At 36.8% G+C, this 19,374-nt stretch overlaps 1 protein-coding gene across 2 annotated transcripts in view; it reads left to right on the top strand.

Moving 5' to 3' along the window:
- YWHAE (tyrosine 3-monooxygenase/tryptophan 5-monooxygenase activation protein epsilon) overlaps positions 1-18,811 on the top strand; it is a 34,760-nt gene extending 15,949 nt beyond the window's left edge. Inside the window, exons 2-7 of one of the 2 annotated variants that reach the window (XM_006079780.4) lie at positions 7,062-7,261; positions 10,316-10,422; positions 11,055-11,261; positions 13,263-13,399; positions 16,194-16,240; positions 17,851-18,811. In XM_006079780.4, the coding sequence (XP_006079842.1) occupies positions 7,062-7,261; positions 10,316-10,422; positions 11,055-11,261; positions 13,263-13,399; positions 16,194-16,201 (659 nt within the window). In that variant the 3' untranslated portion in view covers positions 16,202-16,240; positions 17,851-18,811. The remainder of the gene's footprint in view (positions 1-7,061; positions 7,262-10,315; positions 10,423-11,054; positions 11,262-13,262; positions 13,400-16,193; positions 16,241-17,850) is intronic. The other variant, XM_006079779.4, reaches the window with a different exon arrangement.
- Positions 18,812-19,374: the final 563 nt, after the last annotated feature.

Raw genomic sequence — 19,374 nt, forward strand, 5'->3', positions numbered from 1 at the left:
TTGAATTTTGAGATGTTAAATAGATTACATCCAGGCCTCTCTGCTTTCCAAAGTCTTAGGGGAGGCTGATCTGTCTCAAGATTATATGCCAGATTCTCTAGAGATGAATAAAATCATCCTTTGGCTGTTAGGTTAAGTATGTACATGCTGTCATATGAAGAGTATTTTGCATTCGTGGCATGCCTCAATGTGAATGAATAATTAAAGGGTATAACACTCCCCCCTTTTGTGCAAACTGAGTCTGTGATGGAGTTCCTTCTTTTCATTCCTTAATTTCTAAACCATATCTCTTCAGAACTAAGTATTGAGATTTTAAGGGAGACATTCATCACATTAAGCTCCTTGGCCAACTGGAGCTCTTTCATCTTAGGCTTTTTAGTTCTTTCTTTGTCCTCAGTCTGGCTACTCTCTAAATATTGTTGCTGACAACAGGTCTAGTTTTCTGCTTTTATTAATTTGGGAACTTCTCCCTCCCCATAACTCAGACATTAGGTTTTCCTTTGCTGCTGTTCTCTTTCCCTCTTTTAGCCCAGATGACACAAATATTTTTTCGGCGTATGGTACAAGAGCCATTTATGTTCATATATCTTACCTTTCCCTGATAATCCTAAGATGAGAATTTTCTAAACTGTTTAAACTGTTTGACACTGGGGGCTTCTTTGCAGTCCAGTGGTTAAGACAGCAGGAGTGTGGGTTTGATCCCTGGTCGGGGAACTAAGATCACACACCCTGTGGCACAGCCAAACAAAACAAAACTTTTTCTCAGCAATTGGAAAATTAAGATATTTGTTCTCTCCCTCTTGCTGTTCTCATTTAGTGAAGAATGGCTTTTTGTGTTGGTGATTCTTTTTTACTTATTGTATTATCCTTCAGATTTTTATTTTGTCAAGTGTCTGTAAGATAATAGTCATCGTGTGGTAAAGTAAAAAAGCTAAATAGGGGGAAATGGTGGCATTATATTGAAAAGTACAGATCCTACACTGCTACTTCTAATTTAACAATAGATCTTTCTCTTTTGAAAAAGTACTCTCATTTAATAGAAATATTAATGTATCTTGGGGGTGTAAACACTTCTCTGTTAGTTCAGATATATACATACAAAATACATTCTGATAGATCCCAGACTAATAATTTCAAACAGCAACTCCTGGCAGTTAAAAATTGGTCGAGAGATTTCTATTGAGGTGATTTTTATCATTACAACAAGGTGAATTTTACAGAGTTTTACAATTTGCAGAGGTACTTTGCTTTTTTACCTTCTGGCTTTCCCCATGATAGTTCTGCATCATAGTTCTGAGATAGTTCTGAGATAACTTTGCATTCTTTCCATTTGACATAGTGATTTGGGAAGCTTGCCTTCATGTAAGCTAGAAATAAATTCATTGTCTTAAGTTTATTCTCATCTTGGGTCTATGGAGGAGTTTCTTTTCACCACTCCCCAGTTAATTGAAATTCTGCTATTATCATCATGTCTGTCATTTGGATTACTTTTCATTGAGAAAGGGGGACTACAGAGTTTGGGACAGAGCTACTTAGTTTATCTTCATTGTGTTTGTGGGCTAGTGTATGTGTGAGAGAGAGAAAATACACAAAATAACAAAATTTACCATGTTGATTATTTTTAAATGTATAGTTCAGTGGTGGTAAATAAATACATTTATATTTTTGTGTAGCCATTACTATCCACCCCCATAATTCTTTTCATCTTGTAAAATTGAAACTATCCATTAAACAGTAACTTCACTTTCTCCCTTCAGCCTCTGGCAACTAACATTATACTTTATGGCTAATTTAAGTATCTCATTTAAGCGGAATTGTATAATATTTGTCTTTTTGTGACTGGTTTCTTTTACTTAGCATACTGTTCTCAATGTTTATCTCTGTTGTAGCAAATTGCAGAATTTCCTTTTTAATAGTCCATTGCAAGTGTAGACTATTCATTGATGTGTATACTGTTAATTCATTGATGGATTCATTGATGGACACTTGGTTGCATCCATGTTTTAACTATTGTGAATAATGCTGCTATAAAAATACCCAAATATATCCCTTTAAGACCCTGCTTTCAGTTATTTTCGATATTTACCCAGAAGGGGGAGTTGCTGGGTCATGTGGTAATTCTATTCAGAAATTTTCAAGGAGCCACCATACTTGTTTACACAGCAACTGTACCATTTTGCATGTCCACTAATAGGACACAGGGTCCAATTTCTCCACATTCTTGCCAACACCTGTTTTCTGGTTTCTTAATAGTGGCCATCCCAAGGGGTGTGAAGTGGTAGGTCATCTTAGTCTTTTAAATAGATAAAAGGAAGAGCTGGATTTTTTTCCCTATTGACTGTTTCTGTAAACATACCCTATACCCTAAGGGGCTCTTGATTGGAAATCAAATCTGGTTATTATTTAAAATGACACTTTTCTATCCTCTGTTACAGATTGCTTTGATGGGTTTATTTCCTGCCCCCTCCTTTTTTTTTTTTTCACCAGCCTGTCACTTTTCCATATAAAAGACAAGTCTATAGCCTTCACATTCACATACTTTGTCCCTCTTCTGGATAATCTATAGCAGATGAATCCATAAGGCTTCTAGAATACGGTATGCCAAGTTCTCAGAATATACCCAAATGCCTTGACTTTGTATTATGAAAGAGTTTTGGTCTACTTTAGTCGTTTCATGTACAGGATTCAAGATCAGATCATATAATATTATGAGTCTCTCCATAGTCTTGTTAATTGGGAATATTATTTGAATGTAGTATAAGCGTTTACTGCTTCCCAGGAGGCGCTAGTGGTAAAGAACTCTCCTGGCAAGGCAGGAGACATAAGAGACGAGTTTGATCCCAGGGTTGGGAAGATCCCCTGGAGAGGGAAATGGCAACCCATTCTGGTATTCTTGCAGGGATAATCCCATGGTTCCATGGGGTTGCAAAGAACTGGACACAACTGAAGTGGTTTACTGCACACAGCAGGGTAGTCAGTAACAAATAGAGGCAAGCTGGTTCAGTGTAATGGACTAGGCTGTTACTCAATGAACGAGAAATGACCTGGAACAAAACAAGCTTAGTGTTTGGTTCAGATGTCCTTTGAGTTGTGAGGATTACATATTTCAGAGTTTTTGTAACTGTGGTGATTTTCAGTCAGCTACCCATTGTCCCCCAACTATCAAGAGTCCCAGGAATTGTATATTGTTGCCTAAACCTCATGTACCCAACTCTGCCTCCACAAATAGTGATTTGATCATGAAATTGCTGTTCTCTGATTCATAAATTGTGAACATATCTGCTGCAGAGAGATTTGACAGCCTCCCTTCGTGCAAGAAATGCTGAGATCTCATTGATAAAAATAGTTGCTGCAAAGGTGATTTCATGAAATTCTAATTGTGTTTGAGAAGTTTATGTGAATACAACTAGTGTTAATCCTCTGCTGTTGGAGGTTTTAATGGTGTGACTAGTCTAGAATTTAGGTAAATAGGGTTTTCACATGGTTTGGTGGGGGTATATTTTAGTTAGGATTATGTTTCTATTGCTGGTGTTAAATGGATGCTAAGTGTTAAAAGGTGTTAAGGATGACACCAGTGTTACGAGAATTTCACTATAGTCATAATTTGCACAAAGCACTGGTTGTAAGACTTCTAGCAGCAGCATAAAGCTCTTTCCTCTTCTTATTCATGCTACCCTTAGTCTTATTCCTCCTGGAATGGAGACATTTCTGAAGGCAAAGAGCTATGAGTAGTGTTGGGCTTTTAAAAAGTAACTGCTGTTTAAAAAAAAAAAAAATTTTTTTTAATATATTTAACTGCCCTGGGTCTTAGTTGTGGCATGTGGGGTTTTTTTTGTTTTGTTTTGTTTTGTTTTGTTTTTTTTAGTTGCAGCATGTGGGATCTGGTTCCCTGACCAGGGATTGAGCCCAGGCTCCCTGCATTGGAATCTTGGAGTCTTAACCACTGGACCACCAGGGAATTCCCTGCTTTTAAACTCAGTAATTAAAAAGCAGGTAACTCAAAAACTGGCAAAGCATCGAATGGATATTTTCCAAAAAGCAGGCACAAATAGCCAATTCGCATATGAAAAGATACTCACCATCATTAGCCATCAAGGAAATGCAAATCAAAATCTGAGATACCTCTTGATGCCCACTAGGATGACTTTAAAAAAAAAAAAAGGAAATTAACCAGTGTTGGTGAGGTTATGGAGAAATTAGAATCATCCTCACTTGCTGACCCTATTTATAGTTTCAGTCTTTAAGTATATATTCAAGAGACTTGTGTACATTCTTACATGAATGTTTATAGGCGCATTATTCATAATAGCTAAAAAGTGGGAAGTCAGTGTACAAAAGTACATTAACTGAACAGATAAATAAAGTGTGGCATAGATATATATAGTTGTTTAGTTGCTCGGTCATGTCCATCACTCTGTGAACTCATGGACTGTAGCCCACCAGGCTCCTCTGTCCTTTGGATTTTCCAGGAAAGAATACTGGAGTGGGTTGCTATTTCCTTCTCCAGGGAAATCTTCCCAGCTCAGGGATTGAACCTGCATCTCCTGCATTGCAGGTGGGTTCTTTCCTGCTGAGTTAACCAGGGAATCCCAATTTTTAGATATTTTAGTAATGTTTTTCCATATATAATGTTGTAAAGCTCTGTAATTTAAAAGAATTATGGTCCTTTGTTGGTGTAGCTAGGTTACTTTTTATTTAATTTAAAAATTTATATATATTTGGCTGTTCTGGGTCTTTGTTGCTACACAGGCTTTTCTCTAGTTGCGGGGAGAAGGGGCTACTCTAGTTTATGGTGCTAGCGCTTCTCATTTTGATGACTTCCCTTGTTGCAGAGCATGGGCTCTAGGGTGCTTGGGCTTCAGTAGTTGCAGTGAGAGAGCTTGGCGGTTGTGGCTCCCCGGCTCTAGAGCACAGGCTCAATAGTTGGGGCACACGGGATCTAACCAGTGTCTCCTACGTTGGCAGGTGGATTCCTTACCTTGTAACCTTAGCTTTTACCTTTACCTTAGCCCTAGGTTACTTTTTAAATTGCTTTGTTGGAGAACTAGTGTGGCAGTGAGCTTGAAATGATAACCCCCTTTACTCCTAAACACTGCCACCGTCATTTTTCCATGGCTGTGGTTAAAAAAAATTGGATGTTTCAAATGAATGCTCTCAGGCTTCCACAAATGAATTAATGGTCTTATTACCATGTATACTCTAATATTTTTTTTAAAGCTTCAGAATCGCCTTAAAAAAATTCAGCTGTATTGAGGTAAGATTTTATAATACACTACTTTACACATAAAATTGTTTTAGTAAATGTGTTCAATTATGTAACCACCACAGAACAATTCTATTTCCCCCAGATTTCCTTTGTACTCCTTTGCTCATCAGCCCCTTACTTCACCCCCATGTCTTGATAGCCACTTCCTCTCTGTTTTAATAGTTTTAGTTTTTTCTCTAACTTGATTTAGGTGGAATCATAGTCCATTTAGGTCTGGCTTTTTTCAGTTAGCATGGTGTTTTTAAAAGTCACCCATGCTGTTACTTGTATCAGTAGTTTGTTTTTTTTGTGAGCAACTTCGCTTTCACTTTTCACTTTTCACTTTCATGCATTGGAGAAGGAAATGGCAACCCACTCCAGTGTTCTTGCCTGGAGAATCCCAGGGACGGGGGAGCCTGGTGGGCTGTCGTCTGTGGGGTCGCACAGAGTCGGACATGACTGAAGTGACTTAGCAGCAGCAGTATTCCATTGTATGGATGGACATTTGGGTTGTTTTCGCCCTTTGAATATGATGAATAAAGTTGCTCTGAATATGTGTATAGTTTTATGATGTAAGGAACTACTGCAGTGTTTTCTAGAGATCATACCATCTTAATATTTGTATTAACTTCCTGTATTAACTCCCTGATATACTTCCTGGAAATCATTTCGTGGGATTACACATAATTTAGTGTATCATTAAGCAGTGTTTCATAAAGTCACCATCTTCATCATATAATTATTATGTATGTATTATGCATAGAATGTACGCTAAGGATGTTTGTAAAATGCAGATCCTTGGGTCTCATTACCAAAAGTTCTTATTCCATAAAGTTGAAGAGTCACATGGTGGTAATGACATTTAGTCATTTTCAAAACCATCGTTTTAATTAATATATTTGTTTACTTCTTTGCAACATTTCTTTGTATTTATTTCTTTGCCCGTGTTGGATCTTTGTTCCCTGATGAAGGCTCAAACCCTGGCCCCCTGCATTGGGAGCACAGAGTCTTAGCCACTGGACCACCAGTGGACCACCAGGGAAGTCCCTTCATTAATATATTTGTTCAGTTAGTGTTTCTTGAGGGGATTTTGGTACTTCCTTTGCATCCACATGCATTTTATTTCATTTTTTTCCCCTGTACTAAGATCTCCCAGTGTTTATCTGGGCCTCTTTGTTTGCTCGCCATCTAGTGGTAACAAGTGAGAACCACCCAAGTGAATGAATTCATAGGAGGTGGACAGCGCCCTTCTAAAGGAGGAAGGGTTGGAAAATCCAAAGATAAGTTTATGACTAACGAAAATGCTCACTTTATGTTTGCTATATGAATGAATGCCCTTTCCTCCCATGACTTTCTTTGAGGGGGGTAGGAGTTCAGTATTATTTGGTTGGGAAATAATTTGAGAGAAAATGTATTTTCTATCACTTTTTTTGAAAAATGCATTTTAGAGCCTGTAAATTTAAAACTTTTATCCTAAATGGCCAGCTGAATTACTTTTACTAGGAAATGGGTAGGTGTGCATTCCTAATTCTCTTACATGAGAGAGATGCCTCCAAGCCATACTAAATTATACTTGGCATTTTGGTTCCATACAGTTTATATTCTAGATCCTCTTGTTCTGGGCTCTTAATTTACTTTGTCTTTTACATGGTTTTTAGTTTTTTTGCTCATGCTGGTTTGATGATTGTGAAAGTAATATTTTGCTTAAAAATTTGTTTTTTGTTTTACATTAGCTTGGCAGAAAAAGATTTACTGTGATAGGGATGTTTTAACAAAACTTAAGTTTGTAAGGTCTGATTTTACTTTTCCCTTATAGAAATGGTGGAGTCAATGAAGAAAGTAGCAGGGATGGATGTGGAGTTGACAGTTGAAGAAAGAAACCTCCTATCTGTTGCATATAAAAATGTGATTGGAGCTAGAAGAGCTTCCTGGAGAATAATCAGCAGCATTGAACAGAAAGAAGAAAACAAGGGAGGAGAAGACAAACTAAAAATGATTCGGGAATATCGGCAAATGGTGAGATTGTTACATCCTAGTGTTAAAGTCGCTCAGTTGTGTCTGACTCCTTTGCAACCCCATGGACTGTAGCCCACCAGACTCCTCTGTCCATGGGCTTCTCCAGGCTAGAATACTGGAGTGGGTTGCCATTCGCTTCTCCAGATGATCTTCCCAACCCAGGGATTGAACCTGGGTCTCCTCTATTGCAGGCAGATTCTTTACTGTCTGAGCTACTGGGTGGCCTGCATATCCTAGACATATTTTGTCATATCCTGTGGTTTAGTCGCTAAGTCGTGTCCGACTCTTTGTGACCCCATGGACTGTAGCCCACCAGGCTCCTCTGTCCATGGGATTTTCCAGGCAAGAATACTGGAGTGGATTGCCATTTCCTTCTCCAGGGGATCTTCCCAACCCAGGAATCGAACCCAGGTCTCCTGCATCGCGGGCGGATTCTTTACTGATTAAGCTGGGAGGGAAGTCCAAAGAATGATGTCTTAGGTGTTAGACTGTTTAGACCATAGCCTAGTACACACATTGTTGTATACCTCTGCAGTGTATATTTTATATTTTACTGGATTTGCATCTTTTACTCATCTGGGTTGAGAATTAGAAGCTATACAGTATTTGAGGAGAGAGAAGACATTTTTTTTCCTTGAAAGCTGCAGAGAGCACCACACAAGTAGACAACTAATTTAATCATTGTTTCTATTGTGGTGACTACAAAATACTTCATTGTGTAACTTGAAATTACCATTCTGGACAGCTTAACCAGTATTCATGTGCCTGTTAAGCACATCAGTTGATAGGTAATATGGGTGCAAAAATGAGACAGTTAATATCCTTATGAAGATGGGTCTAGTCATTGTTTTTATAATAGGATAGAAAATATCAGAGGGCGTAAATTTATTGTCTCAGATATTATATGTGGGTATATGCTGATATGTAATGTTTTTCTTGCTGTGGCTTTTGGTCAAGAAAGTTTAATCTAGTGCAGTGGTTCTCAAACCAGAAGTGACTTTGCTCCTCAGAGGACATTTGGTAGAGACATTTTTGGTTGTCACAACTTTAGTGGGTAGAGATGAGGTTAGTGCTAAGCATCCTATTAGGCATAGAGTAGCCCCCCCACTGTTGAGTGTTGAGAAACTGATTCTAAACACACTCTTAAAAGTACAGTGAGAGGAATAAAATGTCACAAAGTTAGCATGGAGTGAATTTGGTGGATAGAGGGAAAGGGGAAACAGCATTTGCTGACTTACGTGAGATATTTCTAAATTACAAAATATGTGTGCAAGTTACTGTATTTAATCTTTAAATAACCCTGTAAAGGGTAGATATTATTCTAGTTTCTAGATAAAAACGGGTGTTCTGAGTGATTAACTAACTACCTGGGATCACATAGAAAGTGGTGAGCTGGTACCAGTGTGACCATTACCTTCAAACACATTGGAACCAAGAATATGGATTGTTGGTATTGAGGTTGGTGTTTCAGAGGGATGAGGAAATGAGGTTGAGAGTGCTGCAGAGAGAAGTCTGTGTGCTGGATTGTGGGATTGGGGGTAAGAAGGAAAGGAAGCAGGAAGCAAAGAGGAACTGATAAATTGGGAGAAGATGAAAGAGTCAAGAGACTGGAGGTCTTGATGTGTCTCTAAGTATAAATAACAGCAGTAAAGGAACTAAAAAAAGAAGTTGTAATCCAGTAGTAAAATACTGGAACTTAAAAATTCCAGGCTAGAGTAGCACAGTTAAAGAGTGCACAAATAAAGGTCATGGAGTTGAGATCAAGGAGAACTACATTGAAAGGAACGTGATAATGCCTTGGTGTGTGATACCAAGAATTGGAAAGGTAAGCTGTAGATACTAGTGAATGTGGGTGAAGGGCCTGCAGAGATCTATTGATGACAGAAATTGATATTTTAAAACATAGTGGATGAGCTTCCAAGGGAGGAAGGGTTTGGAGTATTAGAAGTCATCCTGAGTCAGTGAGGACTTAGGAGAATTCAGAAATCATCCTCCTCTTAGAGCAATCTATCTCTACTTGAAAAGCCATAAAGAAGGTAGTTCATTCAGGAGAGAGCTGGTTTTACTTAGAATCAGTACAAGATTATAGAAGAGTGAGTGGGAGAATTATTTACAATGGAAAGAAGGTTGCAGAGGGCACAAAATGAATTTGGAAAGGTTAAACAATCTCACTGTGAAAGAGTGAAAGTATTATTCCCTCAGTTGTGTCCCTTTGTGACTCCATGGACTGTCACCCTTAAGGCTCCTCTGTCCACAGAATTCTCCAGGCAGGAATACTGGAGTGGGTTTCAGTTCCCTTCTCCAGGGGATCTTCCCAACCCAGGGATCAAACCTGGGACTCTTGCATTGCAGGCAGATTCTTGACCGTTGGAGCCACCAGGGAAGACATTGTAGTAACAAAATTGAGAGCAGAATGTATATGTGTGTTAAGAGGTAGTATGTGTTTTTGGCATGATAAACGAATTGAAATGACTGGCAGTGTTTACTTCAGTCTGTGGACTTTTGATGTCGTAGCTGGTTATGGATCTATCAGTAAGGTGGTTTACAGTTGAGCATAATAGTGGTTAAGGAATGTGCGTCCCGGAAGCAGAATGCCTGGCTTTGAGTTTTTATTCCATCCCTTAGAAACTGTGAGCCTAGCAGTGCAGCCTACTTGGGTTCAGGTTTTCACTCTGCTTCTAAGTTCTTTAAGTTAGTTATCTTTGGTCAAATATACTGATCTTTGTTTTCCTATGTAAGTGGAGACGAAAGCTAGTTTAAAAAAAAAAAAGCTAGTTAATATGTTGCATTCAGTAAATAGTAATCACCATCTTAATTCTATAGCTGAACTGTGAGTTTTTTTTTTTCTCCCCAATCACTTAACTAATGGCATATAGGAAGAAATACTTGACATAAACCGGAGACAGGTTTTCTCCGCTTTTGTATCAAGAGTGGAAAGGAGGTTTGGAGACGAATATATATGTTCTCTTTAATACGGTTCTCTTCTCCAAAACCAGAGATAGAATGTGATAATTTGTGTAATTTCTTAAATAATTTTTGACTTTTTTTTTTCAGGTTGAGACTGAGCTAAAGTTAATCTGTTGTGACATTCTGGATGTACTGGACAAACACCTCATTCCAGCAGCTAACACTGGCGAGTCCAAGGTTTTCTATTATAAAATGTAGGTTCTGTATTAGAAGGGAAGATAATCAGATTAAATGTTGGCTCTCTTAGAATCATTGGTTTTTCATATAGATTTTTCAACATTTTATTTAATGTTGGAAGGATAGTTAAAAGAGGAGTGATTCTCAGACTTAAGTTTTGGAATACTCATTTGCAAATCACTGCTAAGAACAATATATTACTGCATTTGAGGTGGTCAGACGATTGCTGTTAAAAATGCACTAGATTTTGTGTAACCTGTTTATATATTCGTTTGTGTGGGGGATACCGGCTAGCTATAAGCAATGCATTACACAGTTCAGTCTTAACATTTTATATAATTGTTTTTTTTATTTCATTAACAAACTGTTGTGCTGTTCTTTGGAACCACTTTCTATGTTTAATTCCGGTCTATTGAGTGATAAAATTTGTTGATTTTTGAACGTTTTCAGTTAATTTCTCTAGGATTTTGCTTATGTTTGGAAATGTGAAATCTGAGTCATTCCTGAAAGTTTTTGAATTATTGAAGTATATACATCTGTTCATGTTTTTATCACAACTTGATTTTATGTAATAGAGAAAAATTTTTAACAACTTATTTTAAAAAGCATTAATCTAATTCTGTTTTTTTGTTGTTTTGTTTTGCTTTAGGAAAGGGGACTACCACAGGTATCTGGCTGAATTTGCCACAGGGAATGACAGGAAGGAGGCTGCGGAGAACAGCCTAGTGGCTTATAAAGCTGCTAGTGATATTGCAATGACAGAACTTCCACCAACACATCCCATTCGCTTAGGTCTTGCCCTCAACTTTTCTGTATTCTACTATGAAATTCTTAATTCCCCGGACCGTGCCTGCAGGTAAGTCTCTAAAGAGAAAAAAACTTGACTGAAAGTGAAAAAGGTTACCAAAAAAAAATAGCTCCTTGTTTTTCTGTCTTGTTTCCTGGGGCTGCCTTCCTTGGCTTGGCCCTGTAATGAAGAATTCTGGCTCTTAACACAACTGTTTTGGATGATACAAAGACAGACCTATTTCAGTTCGCTAGGATAGTAGTTAGGATAATTATGCGATGAGGAAAAATTTGATTGGTAGATTGAAAAGAATTTTGTTACAGAGTAGGAGTAAGGAATGAGGGATTTTCATAATAGAATTATCTTCATTTTTGTATATTAGCTTTCAGTCTTTGTCTTGTGTTCAATATAGTTATGCTCTTAGTATGCATACTGTGTTGTATTTTCTGTTGTAAAGTTTGCCATCTTATTGATGTATTTAAAAGTGTTACCCCATTTATACTTCAGGTTATTCCCAATTTTGATACATAAATTTAAGGAATATATGTACATGGTTTTTTATTTCTTAAGTATACACGGCATGAAGTTTATCATTCTGTGTTTAAATGTGCAGTTCAATGATATTAAGTGGGTGTGCATGTGTGCTCAGTCGAGTCCGACTCTGCGACCCCACGGACAGTAGCTCCTCTGTCCATGGAATTTTCCAGGCAAGAATACTGGAATGGGTTGTCATATCCTATTCCAGGGCATCTTCGCAACCCAGGTCTCCTCCTGCACTGCAGGCAGATTTTTCCTTACCACTAAGCCACCAGGGAAGCCTGCCAGGCTCCTTTGTCCGTGGGATTCTCCAGGCAAGAGTCCTGGATTGGGTAGACATTAAGTACACCCACAATATTGTCTGTTGCATCTATTTCTAAAACTTTTTTATCAACTTAAACAAACTTAACACTAAACAATAACACTATATACACCTCTGTCCGATTTTCTGATAATCTCTATGAATTTGCCTATTTTAGATAAATCATACAATAGAAGTAAGTGTACAAAGTAACCTCGGTGTTCTTGGGTATGTAGGAATCAGATATTCCCTGAAAGAGATTTTCCAGCTGTCAGGTGGGTTCTTTTGAATGAAAAAATCAATATTAATTCATCTAAAAGTTTTCTAAATGGCTAGTTGAGTGAGTCCAAGCAGGTAATGTATCTTAACTGAAGAAGCTATGGCTGTTCAGGGATAGTATTGGTTGACTCTTTGATTGCCATTCTCTAGTCTAGCCGTAGCACACACAGCTTCAACCTAAGTCCTTTCCGTGCTTCTGCTTTAATGTGAAGTATGCCATTTGTTCTTTTTCTACCCATTAAGATTGTTCAAATATGACTTCTTAATTTGCTTACCCTCTTGGGTCCCTGAAGTACTTTCTCTAGGTTGGCACTTTATGTTATAGTAGCTATTTATGTCACTCCCTCTATTTTTAGGTGTTTTAAAAAAGTTCATTGTGGACTCATATTATGTCTCTTTCCTCTTTTTCCTACCTGCATCACTTGGTGTACATAGTACACAGTACTCAAAAAGTAAAGGTGAATTTTGTTTCTTAACTGTAGTAAATGGCTTATATGATCACATTTTTGTGGGTTTTTTCTTTCTTGCTCTGTTAACATTAAATTTTATTGAATTAAATTGTGAGATACTGTCCCAGAATTTTTTCTTTTTGCATTAAAACTTTATTAAATAAAGTTAAACTGACTAGAATTTGGAAATACCATTCACATGCATATATTTTGATGGTGGCTTGGATGGGATTAGGTCTGCTTGCCAAAAGCATAGTAATCAGTGGAACTTCAACAAAAATTTCACTAGTTCCACAGTTGCTGGATTACAAAATTTAAAAAGGCGTTTCATTAGTTACACCTGTTTTCAGTGCCAAGCATTCATTGTCTTAATAGGGTCTGGTAGTGATAACTCAAGAAAAGACTTGAGATTTAACTTATGTCATTTCTAAAATCTGGTTTTGGACTTGTTTAGTTTATTTTGGACTTGTTTAGTTTTATAATACATTATGTGAATTCTTGTAGGTTGGCAAAAGCAGCTTTTGATGATGCAATTGCAGAACTGGACACGCTGAGTGAAGAAAGCTATAAGGACTCTACACTTATCATGCAGTTGTTACGTGATAATCTGACACTATGGACTTCAGACATGCAGGGTGATGGTAAGGAGACTGAAGTTAAAATGTGTCTCTTTCAGTTGTTGGATCTATTTACTCTTAGAAAATGGGGATTTCTTCATATTATTATGCTATAACTTAGACTCAGCCTACCCTCCAAACTATCAAATTTTAATTACTACCTTTACAGGAAATGGTATCAAATATCAAAGTACAGCCTTACATTTTGGTCTGTAAGATAATAATGTAAAAGGCCTGTTTGGAAAAGGAGATCTTTTGTTAATAATCAAAGATTTAAAGATTTACCTGTCATAACATTGGCTAAACTTAGTTTTCTGTTCTATCAGTTTTGAAAGATGGAGAGGAAGCAGTTCATATTACCATTCCTCAGATTCAATTTTAGGGGTCTAAGGTTAATTATATTTTATTGTTGTTGTCACTGTTTTGGCTGAGTGGCAATCCTCAGGTTAAAACTTAGATGGTTATAAGTAGGTATTTATGGTATCTTTTCTGTGTGGAAATCTTTTATCTAAAAAAAGACTAATTTCCCTCTGTATTCTATACAGCAGATGAAACACCCTGCTCATATAGATCCTTATTTAAGAGATCTGATATAGTCTCTTTGTTTTCTCATGTTGCAGTTGTAAATAGTTACCTATTTTATAAAATTTAATCTTGTGGTTGGGAGTAGGGTGGGTGCTTAGTTTTCCAGATGTAAAGGACCAAATGTGTCACATTTCTTGATTTTAAAGAATATTTTATGCTACTCATTTCTAAAGGATTGTTTTTACCCATGATAGATCATTGAAAGGGTGGGGGGACTGGATGGGGAGATGGACACAAACTAGTGTGACATGATAATTATAAGAGTGTTTGTAACTGGCTCTGGTGATACAGGGAGTGGAAACAACATTTTGTCATTTTTAGCTACAAATCCTTTAAAAGTATATTACCCAAACTGAAGCATATTTTGTATTCCTTGAGGCTAGATGAAGTTTCTCTTGGTCAGACCAACATATATTGTATTGGGAAACCTAACTTTTTAAAGATGTCTCTGAAAATGGATGGCAGGGAATGTAGGTTGGCAGTGGAAGGACAGAGTCAGGTTTTAGAATTACCTTAACGGTAAGTGAGAGTTAGGGGACTCTGCTTCTAAAATGCAGTAGCTCTGTGAACTGTTTAGAACGTGACTAGGTTTGGCTTGAGATTTGTGGTGCATGTGACTTAACTTGCACACTTCACCAACAAAGCCAGATGGAGTCACAGGTTACTTTTCGTCAGCATAGCACTGCAGGCAACCACTACCAGTCTGTGGGACTCAAAACCAACTAAACCATCTCTGAACTAATGACTGGGGTTCCTTCCAGCTTTAAATTCTATTGTATTCTAACAATAACTACTAAGAAGAATGGCCAGATAGCTGTGGACTCTTCATAGTCACCCCCAGCTCAGAGAAGACTAATATCTCTCTGCCTGTTTGAGGGGATAAAAGGAAAAAAGCATGTGGAGAGTTTGGTAAGCGGTATTGACCTAAAGTAAGGTATACCTCTTTGATCTCTTGGGATATTTTTTTGAGGGTGAAAAATACCAACAATAACAAGTGATTTTGAAAAGTGATTTTTTTTTTTTTTTTTTTTTTTGGACACATTATTTGGTACAGATGTCTCCTTTTATAAAGTTGGTAGATTCCAAAAATAAAAATAAGTCTGATTTCCTGTTATCACTCATAACCAAGAATCAATTAAGGTAGATTGTGATTCCATTTGTACAGAATCAAAGATACTCTTTTTCTTGGTTATCAAGCATGTTTTGTTAAATGGATTATTTAAAAATAAAATATCTTTAAACTTACTATGTTTTCATAGTTGAGAATGTTTTTTATACAAAATGTTTAATTACATTTTAGAGTAGATTTCTCTTTAATCTTAAACACTTAAACTAGTGAAATTCAGTTGCATCAATTCCTTATGACTTCGTAGATCGACCAATTAAATTTCATTGAGACAGATTAGTTTTCCTTTAAGAGGTATGTTAAAGAATATTTGGAATTACGAAACGTAGTTTAACTTGAAAAATTCAAGTGGTCTGTTGAAATTTTAGCAAAATAAACAAGCTGTCTGAAATTACAAATAGTTGATATTAGAAAATTATTTGCCAGTTTTGCTAATGTTACATGTTAAGTTGCTTTTGTGATTTAGAATCTGCTGAATGTAGAAGAATTTGGGTTATGAAGTTAGGATGTTACTTGCACTTTGTTTAAGGATTATTTAGATTGTTTTCTCCTTTTTTACTTTAAATGTGAAAAGTGGTGTAAAAAAGCATTTGAATTGAGGGTTTCTAAACAAAAAAATCTATGAAATTTATGTTGTTCACAAACCTTTACTTATACATGCTTGTATTCTTTTTGCCTGCAGAATGTTAATGTCTGTCTGGGTGTGTTCAAACATAATTCTTTAAAGGGAGCACCACTTTTTCTCATCAAGCAATTTCGGTCCTTTTTCTTGTAACCTATGATCAGAGGACTGTTTAATACACAAGTTCATAGAGAGGAAATGTGTTCTCTCTGCTTGTTCCCTTCTCCCTTCCCAATCCAGAAACTGGGCAAAGAAATACATATCTGAGGAAATGTTTTCCCACCTTCTGTATACCTTTTAAGAGGATATTTCATCCTTTTAAAAAGGAACAGATTATTTCTTAGAGTGAAGTTCATACAAAGTAAGATTCCAAAATCTGATTCCCCTAAGTCATTGATGTTTTCCTTTGTCCTGCTCTTGGTTTATTTTTCTTGTAATGTTGCTTTCATATGATTGTTCTCCCTCCCTTTCTCCTTACAATATAGATTCCTAAAGGAAAATCCAACTCTTCCTTTCCTAAAAACTCTACTTTGTAAGTCATTATCATGGCACAGTGAATTCTGCTTTTAGTTTTGGTTCTTCACTAATCATGCCTGCATATCATCATCTTGTTGCTTAAAAAACTGCCTGTTATACATCCCAGGATGCAAAACCTTTTAAGACATTTATGATCTGCTACCCCTGTCTACTTCTGGTTGAGTGTGACTTCTTTGACAATGTTTTTACACCAGAGTTACTTGGAACTTTTGGCAAACCTAGTGGTTGCTTATAAGTAAATTAAGAGTGTGCTCTATTGATGTATGTTAACCGTATTTTGGCAGTGTATTGCTGTTGAAAATGAGTGTGAATGTTCTTATCATTTCTTAAGTTTGAATACATTATTGTTCATTGGGAGAACAATTGGGTGGTCCATCATTTCTTCCCTCAGTAAATGGTTGTTTTCGTCTTTTCTTTGCATGTCTTTCTAAATGAGTCAAAAAATCTTTATCTACCTTAAATACTTTTTTAAAACAATAAATGGCAAACATTTTTATCACAAAAGAAATGTTGAAATGACTAAAACTATCTTTACCCTTACTGCCATGACAGCATTTATCCTATCAAGGTCTTTAAGACAAGACCATTTAAGAGTGTTACTCAGAGTTTTGCTTTATGCCTGTAGGGAGCTGGTCTTAGTGTCATTTGTCCATTCTGAATAAGTAATTTAACAAGCAGTATGAATGGATGAATTGTCTGAAGTATCATGATTGTTGGATTATTTCATTGATTTTTCATTTATTTTGATCGAACTAGTAACTACTTAGGAATTAGTGGTTTATTACAGCACAAAATAATGTAACTTTTATCAGTTTATTTTTTGGCAAAAGCCTGCATGCTTCCTTATTATGGCTGTCTTATGCTTATTAATAGGTAGACGACTGGTGAATAGGCTGGCTTTCGATTGCATGTCATAGTGCAGTTGAAATTCCTCAGGCTAATTAATAATCATGTTCTAAGGGAAGAGAAAAGTGGCATGAGAGAACTGGTCCAAATGCCCTTCTTTAATAACCTCAGTGGTCTGGTTTACTTTGAGCATGCTGTTCCACTCTACAGTGAGAGATGTGGTTTATGCTTTGGTGCGATTGTCCAAGATACAAAGTTTGTAAAATATTCGTTTACAAAAGCAGAATCTTCCAACTCCTTTGAATCATTTTACTGCTCAGTTCTCATATTGAAATGTTTCTAATGAACCTTCAGATCAATTAGATTTTGCAAAAATTTATAAAATACTCTTGGTTCTCGAAGAGGTGAGGTTATTGAGAAAGAGTATTTTGACTCAAGATACACATGAAAGCTTGAAAATCATTTTAATAATATGGTTACCTTGGCTGTCTACTTAAGAGCTTTTTTAGCATAAAAACATTGACTTTTACTATGCATCAATTTTTTTTTTCATCCTGTTGATCATTCAGGACCTTGATCCAGCAGCACCTCTTGGCTTAGGCATCTAAGGTGTCAAGGATGGTAGCAGTCCTTTGCCTGTCTGTGTTTAGACCAGTTGTATCAAATATAAGGAGTCTTATGCTTGGAATGATACCTTTGTCTGTCCCCACAGCAACCTAGTTTAGTAGGTTATAAATTAATTGTCATTCTTCTTTGCAGGTGAAGAGCAGAATAAAGAAGCGCTGCAGGATGTGGAAGATGAAAATCAGTGAGACATAAAAGCCAACAAGAGAAACCATCTCTGACCACCCTAGACCTTCCCATCCCACCCCTCTTGGAAATTCCCCCATTGTCACTGAGAACCACCAAATCTGACTTTTACATTTGGTCTCAGAATTTAGGTTCCTGCCCTGTTGGTTTTTTTTTTTTTTTTTTTTTAAAACAGTTTTCAAACGTTCTTAAAGGCAAGAGTGAATTTCTGTGGATTTTACTGGTCCCAGCTTTTAGGTTCTTTAAGAACACTAACAGGACTGCATAGAGGCTTTTTCAGCATTACTGTATTGTCTCCTGCCAGATGTGGCAAGATCACCATTAGAAATGGAAATTACATTCGAAAGCCATTAGAATTTTACGTGATGCAAGCATCTAAGAGAAAGGTTAATCACACTATATTGGTGTATGTGGTATCATTTTCCCTTTTTCTAATTGCTTAAATTGAATTTTATACCAATGTTTAAAATTAATTGGATGTTAGCTTGAGGTGGTAAAAGGTTTTGTGGAGAGTTTGTTGTAATGGTTTTGCTGTAAAAAAAAAGTGTTTCAAACTCTGCTGAAATGTTGCTGAAAAGCATGGTGCTGGTAACAGTTCAACAATCCGTGGCTGCTCATTCTTGCCTACTTTTACTCTCCCTCTGAAGCAGGTTAGCGTTGAAGGTGGTATGGAAAAGCCTGCATGCGTGTTCAATTCTTTGTTTCTTCTCCTTCCCTCTCCCCCGGGCCCCGCCCCTCCCCTCCTTCGCTCGCTCAACCTCTTTTGTTCAGTATGTGTAACTTGAAGCTAATTTGTACTACTGGATATCTGACTGGAGCCACAGATACAGAATCTGTATTGTTCTTACTGAAACACAGCATGGATTAACATTAAACTTAAATAAAACAAACCTAAATTAAAAATGCCAAACATTATTGTGCCTCTATCCTTTCTCCTTCTATAATAAAATCTCTAGTCTAAATACATTGATTATATTTTTTGCCTGAATGTGAAGAAGATCTATCTTTTTTTTTTCTTCCATAAATCACTTGTTTCCCAAAAATGATGTATGTTTCTGGGGGAAAAAGTTACCTGTATGTAACCTGGTTCTGAAGAACAAGGAGTATAAATAGTGCAACTATCCCGTCCTCTAAATCAGGTAACAGTGTGATGATTATTTTAATCATTAAAGTGCCAGTGTTTTTTTTATAATACAAAATGTACTTAAGGATCATCTAACATGCAATTTTTGGAGTTGTACAACTGAAGGCTGAGGTTACTCGCCGCCTGCTCCAATGAGTGGCAGGAATAGAGAAGAATTAAATAGATTCTCAGAAGTACACGTACACATGGTGAAATAGTACAGTGGTCCTCTGTTAGAAACACTCGTAAGTAATATCTGTGAGAGAATTTATACAACAGTGTGTACAGATAATTAATATAGATCACTTTATGTCAGGCATTGAGGTCAGTCTCATTTGAATGACTGTCTC

Source organism: Bubalus bubalis, chromosome 3, assembly GCF_019923935.1.
Source record: "Bubalus bubalis isolate 160015118507 breed Murrah chromosome 3, NDDB_SH_1, whole genome shotgun sequence".
In the NCBI taxonomy this organism is placed as follows: domain Eukaryota; kingdom Metazoa; phylum Chordata; class Mammalia; order Artiodactyla; family Bovidae; genus Bubalus; species Bubalus bubalis.